At 32.6% G+C, this 12,842-nt stretch overlaps 1 protein-coding gene across 2 annotated transcripts; it reads left to right on the top strand.

Annotated features, from left to right (window-relative positions):
* The first annotated feature begins 2,143 nt into the window (after window positions 1-2,143).
* On the top strand, window positions 2,144-12,625 carry LOC115959600 (histone acetyltransferase MCC1). 2 transcript variants are annotated; one of them, XM_031078043.1, is made up of 7 exons: window positions 2,144-2,402; window positions 6,724-6,783; window positions 7,156-7,374; window positions 7,446-7,590; window positions 7,853-7,952; window positions 8,036-8,264; window positions 12,268-12,625. In XM_031078043.1, the coding sequence occupies exons 3-7, from the start codon at window positions 7,268-7,270 to the stop codon at window positions 12,452-12,454; spliced, it is 768 nt and encodes a 255-aa protein (XP_030933903.1). In that variant the 5' UTR covers window positions 2,144-2,402; window positions 6,724-6,783; window positions 7,156-7,267; the 3' UTR covers window positions 12,455-12,625. The 2 variants fall into 2 exon arrangements, with proteins under 2 accessions (XP_030933903.1, XP_030933902.1); XM_031078042.1 differs by lacking the exon at window positions 6,724-6,783.
* The last annotated feature ends 217 nt before the right edge of the window (window positions 12,626-12,842 follow it).

The raw sequence follows: 12,842 nt of genomic DNA, 5'->3' as shown, positions 1-12,842 counted from the left end.
AGTTGGATTGATATGGATGATGGATTGGAGGAGGAGGCTGGAAGAAGGTGAAAAGTAAAGTAATGGAGGATTCTGGAAGGAGGGACGCGGGGGAGAAAATTGAGAAAAAAACAAAAAAGGAAAAAATATATTTTATTAGGAAGATATATTATTTTAATGAGTAGAAGAGAAAAATAGAGTTTTGGGATGTTGGGAGTATTGTAAATTGGTATGGTATAATTAATAAAGTAACTTTTTGGAATGGTAAAATAAGATAGGATAGCAAAACCGGCTGTGGATGCTCTTAATGAATTGCCGCAGCACTAACTTAATATATATACATACATTAAGTCAGCTAGGGTATTAACATTGCACAAGGGTTGCTATAGATGGCTATATTACAAGAAGTACTCTATGTTAGACCAAATTATAGCCACCGACTAAACAACGATGATGATGTTGTGTTGGTTATTTGATTAAATTCATTGTACTGTGTCTAGCTTTCAATAATTGCATAGCTTCAATTACAAATTAAGCTTGATAAATTACTTTGAGAATAAATGCCCTAAGGGCAATGATAAGGAGCTTTTTTTTTCAAGAAATAAAAAATCAAATTGTATACATATATTCAAAAAAGAAAAACTACACAATCACATCGTGCCTATAAATTAATGAATTATTAACAAGTACATTTCCTTCTTTAAAAAATGTGAGCTCATGAATGAGTGGAAGTATATAATTTCTTAACCTATACCTTAAGGTACTCCTTAACAGTACCTTTTTAAGAATTATCATTTCCTTTGGTAATGAGTAATTAATCAAGCTCCATCCTCATTTGCAAGCAAAAATAACAAAGTTTGATATCGTACTTACTTTTTTTTATTTGTTTGTTCATAAGTATGATATTGTACTTACTTGATAGAGTATTAGCTATTAAACACTAGGTGTATCAAAAAAAAAAAAAAAAAAAAAACACTATTAAACACTAGGGCCCCAAACAAGTTCAATGATGAATTGATGAGCATATGATGAACTTGCTTTCTTCTAGTCGACAAACTTGTCCAATTAATGGGGACCAAGCTGGCTCAATTTCCGAAGTAAAAAAAGGAATGGCATAATGGATGATCACAAAAGTAAAACTTTTCTTTCTTTTAAACAAGTGGTTGACTGATTTTTATTCTTATCATCCACTTGTCTATCATCACTTTTTTGCTATGAAAAATAATGGAAGAAAGAGAGAAATAAATGAGATTTTTTAAAGAATAAATTCCAATGCGCACACAAAAAAGAAATTCTATTTATATCTGCTATCACAATAAGAAAAAAGAGTACTTCTATTTAACTACATTCACAATAAAACAAAAAAAAAAAAAAACCTTTGATTATTCAAAATGCTATTATTTATTAGAAACACTATATATATACATAGAAGAGAATAGCCTTATCTCAAAAAAAAAAAGAGAAAAAAAAAAGAAAAAGAGAACAACCTTAATGTCGGCATCTTTTTTTGATAGTTTTTTTTATTTTCCATAAAAGTTATGTTAAAACTTTTTAAAAATGGATTGTTAATGAGTGTCCTAATAGCACTCGTTAGCATGACCCTTGTAGTAAATATTCAGTTTTTGCAAAAAGTATTACGAAAAAGCTTTTGCCCAAAATTATTTTATTATGTGCCTATTTTGGAACTCGATCGAGTTTAATATACTCGTGTTTCAAGCCCGGTTGATTGAAAATACCACATTAGACAATGTACACAAAAACCTATTCGCTCGAGTTCCAAATGGGTTATATAACAAAATAACTTCGGGTAGAGACTAAAAACTTTTAAATTATATTTTTTTGCAAAAACTGAATATTTGAAGATTAAAAAAAGCTCCTTAATGTCATAAAATGTATTTTTTTTTTGGGTTGCATAGAAGTAATTTTTTCCAATTTATAAATCGAATTTAAATAAGAAAAAGAAAAGGAGGGAAAATATGAGGGACATTTTGGTCATGAGAAAGATTAATACTTTTTTTTTCTTTTTTCTTTTTGATGGGGATTTATACTTTATTCAGCAAAAAAGAAAAAAAAGAAAAGATTTATACTTTACTGCATAGTGTTCCAAACAAAATTCTTTAGAAAATTAAAAAGACTACTAACTGTAAAAGTCGTGCATTCCTCGGAAAAGCGAAGTATAAATAAGGATTCTTTGTTTCACACAAACTCAAAAGCCCCCAACAGTTATTAAGGAAGGTTTCCTTATATTAACAGAAAAATTATACGCATAACAAACAAAGCCAAAGCCAAAACAACCCAACCCATCATTTTCCTTTATTCTTTCTCTTTGTTCTTCTTGTTTCTCTGAACGATCTCTCTCTTTCTCTGTATCTATTTCTCTCTGGGATTCCTGTTTGTGTTTTTCTGAGCCAGTTTCCAATGAGGTAAGTGGGTCTGATTCAATTTTTATAACTGAGATCTCATCTGGGTTTTTTTTTTTTTTCTTTTTTTTTTTCCATTGAATTATTGGTATTTCATGAATTAATTTTGGTTGAAATTTAATGGGTATGGAGTAATTTTGATTAAATTTTATTGGGTTTCTTGAACTTTGGATATGGTAGTAGTATGTGTAATTTTAATGGTCAATGGGTTCTACAAAATTGTGCTGTTAAATCTTAGTTCTTTTGGTGTGTGATTTGATCTCACTCTGATATTTAATGTTCTGTTTGTCTGAGAAGAGTGAGCCTTACAACTGATGTGTCATAATCACAACAACAACAAAAAAGAAAGTAATTTAAACGTTTCGTTATTATGTTGCCGTTCTAGTTAAGATGAGTTTAAGGAAAGTGAGTCTTTATTGGGAAATAATACTGTTTTTGTTATGTCTTGTACTTGATGGGTGTGAATCTTAATTATGTTATGGAATATTCATGCTTGACTGTTGTTTGACTTTTAGCCGTAGGTTTCATCAATTTTTTTAATTTTTTGCTGAATTATTTTGATTGAAATTTGAAAGTTATGATGGCTTGAATTTAGTTGCTTCGGGTTGTGAAAACCTGCATTTGTTCCTTTATTTAAAAGCTGTCTTGTAGCCAAGAGCCTTGTAAGTTGTAGCTTAACTGGTTGGTGCCTCCTGGAGTTTCCAATGGTGACATCTGGGTTCAATCCCCCCTCTCCCAACTATCAAATTATCAATAATAATAAAAAAAAGCTGTCGTGTAGGTTTACCTTTTTATTTTTATTTTTTTTAGTGGTTTGGGTTTTGGTGTGAGTTAGGTCAGGGGCGACAATATAATGTTAGTTTGGCTTAAGGAATGTATTACTGCATGGAACCATTAAGGTTAGGCTATGGCTCAACCCACACAAGGGAGTGTATTTAGACCCCTTATTTTCTAGGTCTCATAGGCATAAGTTCCTTAGTGGGTCAATGAGTTACATTGGTATTATTGTTCTTTTTCCTCTCTTTCTTGCATTATTGGGAGAAATTTGATTTTTTTGTTTCTTCTTACATCTTTTTAACTCAAATAAAATCTTTCCTTAATGACGAAACCCATCTTTTAAAAGGTTCTCAACCCTAGATTTACAATTCCTCCTAAATCATAACCCACCACAAAAACATGTAGGCAAATTCCGTAATTTTTCTTACATCAAATTTGTTATAGAGCCAAAATCCCACCACAAGTTCTTTGCTAAAATTTTCTCCATTAACCACTTGAAGGAATTTCTCATTCAAAACTGTGGTCACCTTGGAACTAAATTCAAGTTTTCAAGCTTTTTCTCAATATTTTGTAGAAACCAAGAAAAATTTGTATCACTTGAAGGAATTTCTCATTCAAAACTGTGGTCACCTTGGAACTAAATTCAAGTTTTCAAGCTTTTTCTCAATATTTTGTAGAAACCAAGAAAAATTTATATCATTTGAATAAAATTGTGTTTTCAATTGAAGTAAAGCTAGAAAATTTGTCTACTATGTGAGAAATTTGGATGAGCTAGCAGTTGCTATTTTGAAAAATCATCCTACTAGAATGATAGTTGATCAAGAACTTAGATAATTTAATCTAGAGCCAAATTTATCCTTACCCTTGTTGGCAAACATTGCACCTATTACCTCTTCAACATTTGATGGATATAGTCCTGCCAATTTGCCACCACTGCAACCTTAATTGTATGTTGGTGCAACGCGTCAAAGTGTTATATTGATGAGAGAAATCCAGCCTTACAATTCACCACACATTCAATTTCAAGAAGAGTAAAAAAAAAAAATGCATTACAAGTACAATTAAGACTGTCTAACCCACATAGGACCTGGAAAACTCACCTAACCCGGAGGTGCCTAAGTCGAAGACTGCTCAATCTGCCATTCTTTGCTCTTTGCCTCTCACTTCGGCTCAAGCTTCACTTGAGATTTGATGGAGATCATGTTTTGATGGCCCAATCTTTGCCAGATGTAGCAATATCTCCACCAAATTTGGTCAAGGCCACCAAATCATAAATGTTGATGAGACAATTGGGGTTTTGATTGATCCGACTGTTAGAGGTGGTTGAAAATCCACACAGTCGTGGTCAGTAGCAGGTTGGTTGCTACATCTAAACATTGGTTGGTTGCCTGTCACGATTGGGTTGGTTGTCGCTTTGACACCAAACCCTAGTCCGACTTACCTGAGGACACACCTAAGGACAATAGAAATCACAAAGGAGTAAGTTGAGCATAAGGTTGGTCATGGAAAATTCAAGACCAAGGAAGATATTGATGTTATTGCTATAGATCAATTCAAGAAGGGTTGTAAGCTGAAAATCCCTTTATGATTTTGAAGGTGATTGAAGAGTTGGCGAAAGTTTCAATTTCAAAGTCTTATGCTTTAACACTTCAAAACTTGAGGCCGATTTTTTTTTTTTTTTTTTTTCAATTGGAGAGAATGATGCAGCCATCAAAGATTAATTTGTTACTACTTCACAAATTCTTCTATTATTAATTAAAACCAATTCAGTTTATGATTGGTTTCATTCTAGAAAGCACGGGTGCAGCTCTAGGGCCGCTGCACCTGCATTGGACACTCGGCGACGCGCTGATTCGCGGTCTTTTTTTTTTTTTTTTTGTTCGTTTCCCAATTTGCGCCGATTCGGCTCCGATTCCGGCTGAAACCGGCAGAGACCGGCCAAAAAGGGCTGAAATTGGCCGAGAATCGGCCGAAATACATGTTAAAAAAATAAAATAAAATAAAAACTTGAGTTGATTTCTTTTTTAGTTATTAACTTATTATATATTTGTCAAATTATTTGTAGGTTAAACAACTTAAATTGAAATTATTGAATTATTTGTAGTTATTATTGCTCTTAAATTGGTATATGTTTATCATTATAGTTATTATTGCTCTTAAATTGGTATATGTTTATCATTATATGAATATATATTTAATAATTTGTAAATAAAGATATATTTAATAATTTATTAGTAAAAGTATCCTGCTGCACCTGCACCCTACTTTTTCAAAAATTGCCGAATCTCGCATCCGCACCCGCACCTACACCTGAACCTGAATCCTGTGCTTCATAGGTTTCATTGACAATTCAACTGGTTGAGAAAATCTACCCCAAAACATGATATTTTCTTATGTGTTTTAGGCAACTAAACTTAGCACCGGTAGAAATTTTTGTTTCCTTCTATTTTCTAAGCACCAAAAATGCTTTTATTAGTAAAAGTATCCTGCTGCACCTGCACCCTACTTTTTCAAAAATTGCCGAATCTCGCATCCGCACCCGCACCTGCACCTGAACCCGAATCCCGTGCTTCATAGGTTTCATTGACAATTCAACTGGTTGAGAAAATCTACCCCAAAACATGATATTTTCTTATGTGTTTTAGGCAACTAAACTTAGCACTGGTAGAAATTTTTGTTTCCTTCTATTTTCTAAGCACCAAATATGCTTTTATTTCTTTATTTTATCAATATTTTCAAAGCAACCATGGATTTTCAAAAAGGCATAAAATCCATGTCTGAATTATGAATTTTAAGACTACAACTTCATGGTATAGTGGACTTAAGAGTTTGAGAGGAAATAGGTGGTCTGGTTGGCGGAGATTGACAGTGGGAGAGACAGAGGGAGCTGGTTGATGCTATGCCAAAGATGCTGGAATGGAAACAATGTGTGGCTGTTGAGAGAGAGAGAGAGAGAGAGAGAGAGAGAGAGAGAGAGAGAGAGGAGCTTGGCTAGGGGCAGATGGAGGGGGAATTGTCTACAGTAGGGGGAGTCAACTCTGTTACTATTCTCAATTCATCTACATGGCTTCCAATATTTCTAGGCATAGTAGATAAAAATTTCTGATAAAGCTATGGCAAATATGGTTCATTTAGAATTAGGTACCTCCATATACTATCAATGGCTTTCTGCTGTAGTTTTGGAATTATTCATACTAATCTGCACCATTGCTATATAAACTCAATCATTAAACTTGTGTGGCATCAAATGGTTTTAAGGTAATACTGGCTGTCTTAGACTTCCAGAGTGTTTATTTAATACCAATTAGAACTTCGAAGGGAATATGGCTCTAGCTTGGGATTTCCTTAGGGAAATGGATTTTTTTTCCTGAACTTTGGAATATTAGAAAACAAGATTATCAAAATGAATAGAAAAGAAAAATTCTACTATCAAGTTTTTTGATCAGACAAGTAAATGCTAATAGATCTTTTTGAACCTCAGTTTTGCCTGCTATATGATGACACCATAATTTGATTATGATTTCCTGTGATTTCTGGTATCACATAGGAGCAAAGATGATGAGTGCAGGTCAAGATGTTATCAATGCAGACTTTCAATATTTTTGGGGTAAATAGAATTTAATAACTAATATAATGCAGCTTAACATTTTTTGTTTCACAAGAAACTTGGGAAAAGTTCTCTTTCTATTTGTTGACTCCTTAATAGTCTTCATCAACTCTGTTATTCTCAATATTCACTTGATAAGTCTTTTGATCAAAGTAGAGACATTAAAGCACAAATGATGATGATGGAAGAAGCATGAATACTGTAGGACTTGTCAACATGATGCATACTAGTCTAATTTTTTGAAAGTTTAATGGACTTTATGCTCCTCATATACAACCATGACATCACACTTTCTGTTCCCTCTTTCCAAGTGTGTGTACAATATGTAATATAATCATAAGTAATAAATGAAAAGCATAATGTCTTTCACAGTTTTCTTCTACTGCCTGGCCTTTGTGGCTGATCTGGCTTAAATGGAAGAAGTTCTTGGACAAATTCTGTGTGTATATCAGACCTTTGCTGAGGATTTATAGCTCAAGCTTCAATGGTAAACCCTAAATTGTCCCACCGTGCAAGTATATGCTATAGGCCTATAGAACCCTCTGATCGTGAGATTTTAGAGCAAATCCATTGTGATTTGTTTCCCATCAGGTAGATGTTCTCATCTGGTACCTTCATTGATCATAGGCTATGGTTTTTCACATAATAATGCTAACCTTCAGGTATGAGTCTGAGTTCTTTCAAAATGTTGTCAACGGACAAGATATTGTATCGTGGGCTGCTGTTGACCGCAATCGGCCAAATGGTCGAAGTGACGAACTTGTTGGATTTGTAACTGCACGAATTGTTCTTGCAAAAGAAAGTGAGGTGAGTCTTTGAACTTTGTGAGCTTGCATCATTTTCACTTTTTATGAATACTTAATCTTTTTGTCCAAGTATCTTTATTGCAAGTCACATTATAACAACATACTGGTGTTTGTAGAGGTGAAGCCCTTATTCAAGTTTTTACAAATATCAAAATGAATCGTTTTTGTTGGTGATGATGTTTTTACTTATTAAAAAGAAAAACTTTTCTTATGATTTTTTTATTGGTTCTCTTAATTCATTTCAAACAACATTGGCCTTGTAGATAGGGGATATGCTCAGATATGACCCATCAAAACCAGATCAAACTTTAGTCTACATTCTGACACTGGGAGTTGTAGATGGCTATAGAAATCTTGGCATAGGTAGGAGTTCGTTTTCCCTTTTGATAAAACTCTTGAGAGTCCTTACTACATGACCAATAAACTAATTCCTTTTGGATTTGCAGCGTCTTCATTAATTCAGAAGGTCGTAAAATATGCCTCAAGTATTCCAACTTGTCGAGCAGTTTACTTGCATGTGATTTCTTACAATGATCCTGCAATACGTTTGTACAAGAAAATGTCATTCCAGTGTGTAAGAAGGTTGCAAGGTTTTTACTTGATTGGTGGTCAGCATTATGACTCATACTTGTTTGTATACTATGTAAACGGCGGTCGTTCTCCTTGCTCACCACTGTAAGTACAATACATTCCTTATCCTTGATATAGTCTATACATCTTATGTAATGCTGGGAATAGTATAAGACTCTCTTGTACATCTTATGCAAAATTGGTTGCAAAAGTCATATTTAAAAGGTAGCATAAAACTTTCTTGAACATATTGGTCACCTGCCATAGAAAAAAAAAAGGGATAAGCCTGTAGGTTACCTGTAGCCCAACTTTTCATTCTTTGCCATTGGACTTTAATATATTGCAGATTGTTGTTCATTATCATGACTATGAGGAATAGGGCAAACACCATGATTTAGAAAAGATCTGAAAGTAATTTATTTCCACATCTAGGAATATAACTTGAAGAATTAAGACAGTACTTTTGCAAAAAGGTGCATGAAAATAATCAATTATGGACTTATAATAATATTAGCAATATATAAAAAATCTGTTGAGAATTTCACCCTTGGAAGAAAAGTGATGGGAAGTTAATTCTAACTTAAGTGAGGAAGGATTATTGTGTCTAGGAGCTCTAGTTCAAATGGAACCTTCTTTGATGGAGCGTAAGCATGTAGAAGCTAAATCTGAAACATACGGATAACACAACTCTTCTATAAACCTAGCTTTGCAAGAACTTTAGGTAAGTAGGCAAGGGAAAGAAAATCTCCATCTCAAATACTTAATAAAATTTTAACAAAAAAAAAATTCATTTTCGTTTAACAGGTTGTAGACCATTATAAATGCACCATAAAACTTGATTACCAAGTAAAAACATTTTAGAAGAGATCCTAATTGATACCTTATCATATTTGGACCCTAATTTGACCAGGGAAGCATTAAAAACACGTAAAATTGAGTAAATAATAACCTAAAATCATGAATTTTTAAAATTACATAAATATAAAAAAATTATCGTATGCTCGATCAACCAATCTGCATCATTCTCCCCGGGTTATGAGTTTTGGTGGCAATCTAGTACCTATTGATGTGGTGAGAACTTAGGTCTAGCATAGAAGAAGGGGTTAAATAGAAATTCCAGCAACAAATTACAGCAAAGAAAAAGAAAATAGGATTGAAGTTGGAACAATTAAATATCAATTTCTAGGCTTAAGGGGCTCAAGAAATATTCAAGTTTGAAATTTATAAGTAGCTTCAGCTCATGAGTTGATTTTTCACTTCCTTCGAAAACTGAGTATTCTGCTTCTACCAAATACTCCACATTAGACTTGAATATTTCTTGCAGACTTTACTTGGGTGGATAAATGCTTCCAGTGCTTTCAATTTCATTTCTTTACCTGATTTGCTTGGCAGTTGTACTTTCCATGCATCTTAGTTTTTTTTTTTTTGGATTTCCTCAGCACACTTCCTGTGTGCTTTGGCTCTTTGTAGTTGATTTTTTTTTTTTTTTTTTTCTTTCAAAGAAGTTTTATTATTATTATTATTTTTTTATAAAGGCTGCCTAGAATAATTTAAAAGAAGCTATTTATTACTGCTTTTAGTAACTGTATAATTTAGCCTTTCATCTCATATATAACAATTAAAATACTAAAAACATTTTCTCAAAAAAAAAAAAAAAAAAAAAAACTGAAAATATAATAATAAACTAGCCTCTGAGCATGCGCGAAGAGGCGCGTGCGATGAGGTTCTTCTATTTTTTTGGGAAAAATTTAATAATTTGCATCCATTATAATTTGAGATTACTACATTTTCCAATCACAAAAAGACCTAGGGGTGTGATGAAAAATTATTTCACCTGCAAATGCATATTCCTCATTACACCCCTAGGTTTTTTTGTGATTAGAAAATGTAGTAATTCTAAATTGTAATTAATGCAAATTATTAACTTTTTCCCAAAAAAATAGAAGAGTCTCTGAGCACGCACGTGAGTGTGTGCTTAGAGACTAGTTTTAATAGAAGTCTTAGAAAATAGGACCACTCTACAACATCAATTACTGCTTCAAAAAACCCAACTTCATCCACAAATGCATAAAACTCATCACTCCCCTAAGTTTTTTATGATTAGAAAATGTAGCAATCCTAAATTATAATGAAAATAAATTATTAACTTTAGGAAAATAAAAAGTTAAAAAAACTGTCTCCCACTAACCCTGCAGTTACACAGTTATGTGAATAGCACAATATTTCAATTACAGGTTAATGATAAATCTTACTTGGAAAACAGTTGGAATGGGCTACAAAACACGATGAACCATCATCATCTTTGTCACTGCCTAGTGAGTTGGGGTGGATGCAAATTTCAAAAAACATTTTGATTATCTATTTTTGATTTAATTTGGGATTTGTTATATATTGTAATTATGTAATAAAGCAGAAGTAAAAAAAAAAAAAAAACCTAAGTATATACGTCTCCTGAAGCATACCACCAATGCAATAATGCATTATTTTCTGCATCACCGGCAAGTTCCAAAAGCTTTGGCACAACTGAAGCAACAATTGTTGTTGTTGAGCCTTTGACATCAAACTGAGCGCTTAAAACAGTAATATCATCATCAACCTTAATTTCAAGCACACATGCCCCTCTATACGATCTTCCCAGTACATTTACCCGCACAGAATCGGAATCATCAGAGAAGTAAAAAATCAAAAAGATAAAAGTCCAATTCGATCTCAAAAACATTTATAAAATCTGTTTTTTTTTTTTTTTTATTTTATATATATAATTTTTATTTTGAGAATCCAATTTATAAGTAGATAAAGAAATTTGAAAATCTATAGGAAAGTGGCCCTATTTTTTAGGCAATGTTTTAGTGGGAGTTAGAGTTGTATTTTTACTGGATTGTTCTTTAGTTTTGTTTCTACTTAAACATAGGGATGTAGGGGCATTTTTGAACAAAAAAAAAAGAGAGGAATCCAAACTAGGAAAGCCCCTTAAATAGTAGCATAGATAAAACATAACATATGGAGAAATTAAAGACAATGGACTAATATGCCTTTTGTTTCCTTTGGGCTTAAATTCTCCAACATTGTCTCTCCTTTGTAAGGGCAAAGTGGAGGGTGAGGCCATGGGTTTAAGACCCACTGTGTGCGTGTGTAACTTACCAATAAATAAAAAGGGTGAGAAAGGGTGGTTGTACTTTCTTACATGGTTTTAATAATTTGTATCTTATGTCTCAAGGTATGAGATCCTTGTAAGGAAAATGCTTCCGTGAAGTACTTTTTTTCTCAGAATTTTTTTTTTTTTTTTTTCACTGATTCCTTAGTTCTAACTTTTATAGTGTGTAATTGATGGGGGGTTTTATGAGAGGAAATCATACCTTATGTTATGGGTTCCAAAGGCTGTCTCATCAACTGGTTGAAATTTTGGTGAAGTTCTGTTAGATCATGTCTATTATATAAAGAAAATCTTGCTGTTTTAAGTGTTCATATAATCATGTATGAAGGATTCATAACAAAAAGGATAAAAAAGAACAGAGAAATCAGTTTATGTGTTTTTTTTTTTTTAATATATGTTATGTATAGAGACAACTATTTTCATGAACCATAAATGATATGGGATAATGTAATTAAGAAATTCTTGAAATTTTTTAAAATGAGGAAATTTTATTTATGAGTTCATAGTAAATGATGAAACATGAGTACTATTAAAAGTAAAATGTTAATTAAGACTGATAGAATCACTGTGATTGCTCTTATTAATTAATACCAGTGCAACTAACTCCACAGTTTGTACCAAGAGGCAAGCAACCTTCTGATTTGATCTTAAATGTATATGTCGATTCTGGTATGGTCTTAAAAGTAAGAAAACCAACATTTGCAAGGCAAAATCTACTGGTATCACTGCAAGTTCCACTGATGATTATCATTTTAGCTTCTTTTTGAACCAATTTTATTTAATTTTTTATTCTTTTCTTGTTTTTCTTGACATAAAAATTGCATCAAATGCTGTATGATATCCTTGTTAATAGTTCTATTTGCTGCTTTGTGTCATATTGTCAAGGTTTTAGATTTTTGATTTAATTGTTAAATGCATCACTTTAAGAACCATAATCATTCTTTTATGTTTCAGAGAGCTAGTTACCATCATGGTGAGTTACATGAGGAGTGGTTTGAAGACGGTGGCTGCAAAGCTATACAAGAATGAAGATAGAAAGGTCCCAAAATGGCCCAAATGTAAAGAAAGCCATTCCCTTATATCAACAACGCAACACAGAAGAAGTTTGACTGCTGAATGTAATGGGTGTGAGTGTGTTTGATTTGTTACTCCTGTAGATAAACATTATACCTTACTGCTCCTTTTATGTGTAGTTATTCTTACAGCCATGAAATAATTTCTTGTTGTAATAAACTCTAATGTTTTAAGGTAATGCCAATGTATTTTTCTTCATTGAAACTCTCTACTGAAGGAACTCAGGAAATGTTATATATGGCCTCATATAGTTCCTTATATTTTAGGGTAATTTACAGTAAATTCTTTGTTTGAGCACTTACTAAGTCTGAAAATGTGCAGTTCCATGGTTTGCTAAGACAATGCATAGATGTTAGTTTTGAAAAATGCAAATACTATGTACCTCCTTTTTCTCAAAAAGAAGAAGAAGAAGGTACCCCTCTCTCTCTGTCTCTCTCAAAATAGTAGAATTCTTT

Source organism: Quercus lobata, chromosome 9 (genome assembly GCF_001633185.2).
Source record: "Quercus lobata isolate SW786 chromosome 9, ValleyOak3.0 Primary Assembly, whole genome shotgun sequence".
In the NCBI taxonomy this organism is placed as follows: Eukaryota; Viridiplantae; Streptophyta; class Magnoliopsida; order Fagales; family Fagaceae; genus Quercus; species Quercus lobata.
Note: the sequence above shows the minus strand (reverse complement) of the source record. Positions and strands in the feature narration are given on the sequence as shown.

Bases quoted from the DNA above. Each gene is read 5' to 3' on its own strand.
- LOC115959600 (XM_031078042.1), top strand. From the start codon at position 7,268: ATGGTAAACCCTAAATTGTCCCACCGTGCAAGTATATGCTATAGGCCT. The intron at 7,375-7,445 runs GTAGATGTTCTC...GCTAACCTTCAG, and splicing joins TGTGATTTGTTTCCCATCAG to GTATGAGTCTGAGTTCTTTC. The intron at 7,953-8,035 runs GTAGGAGTTCGT...TTGGATTTGCAG, and splicing joins CTATAGAAATCTTGGCATAG to CGTCTTCATTAATTCAGAAG.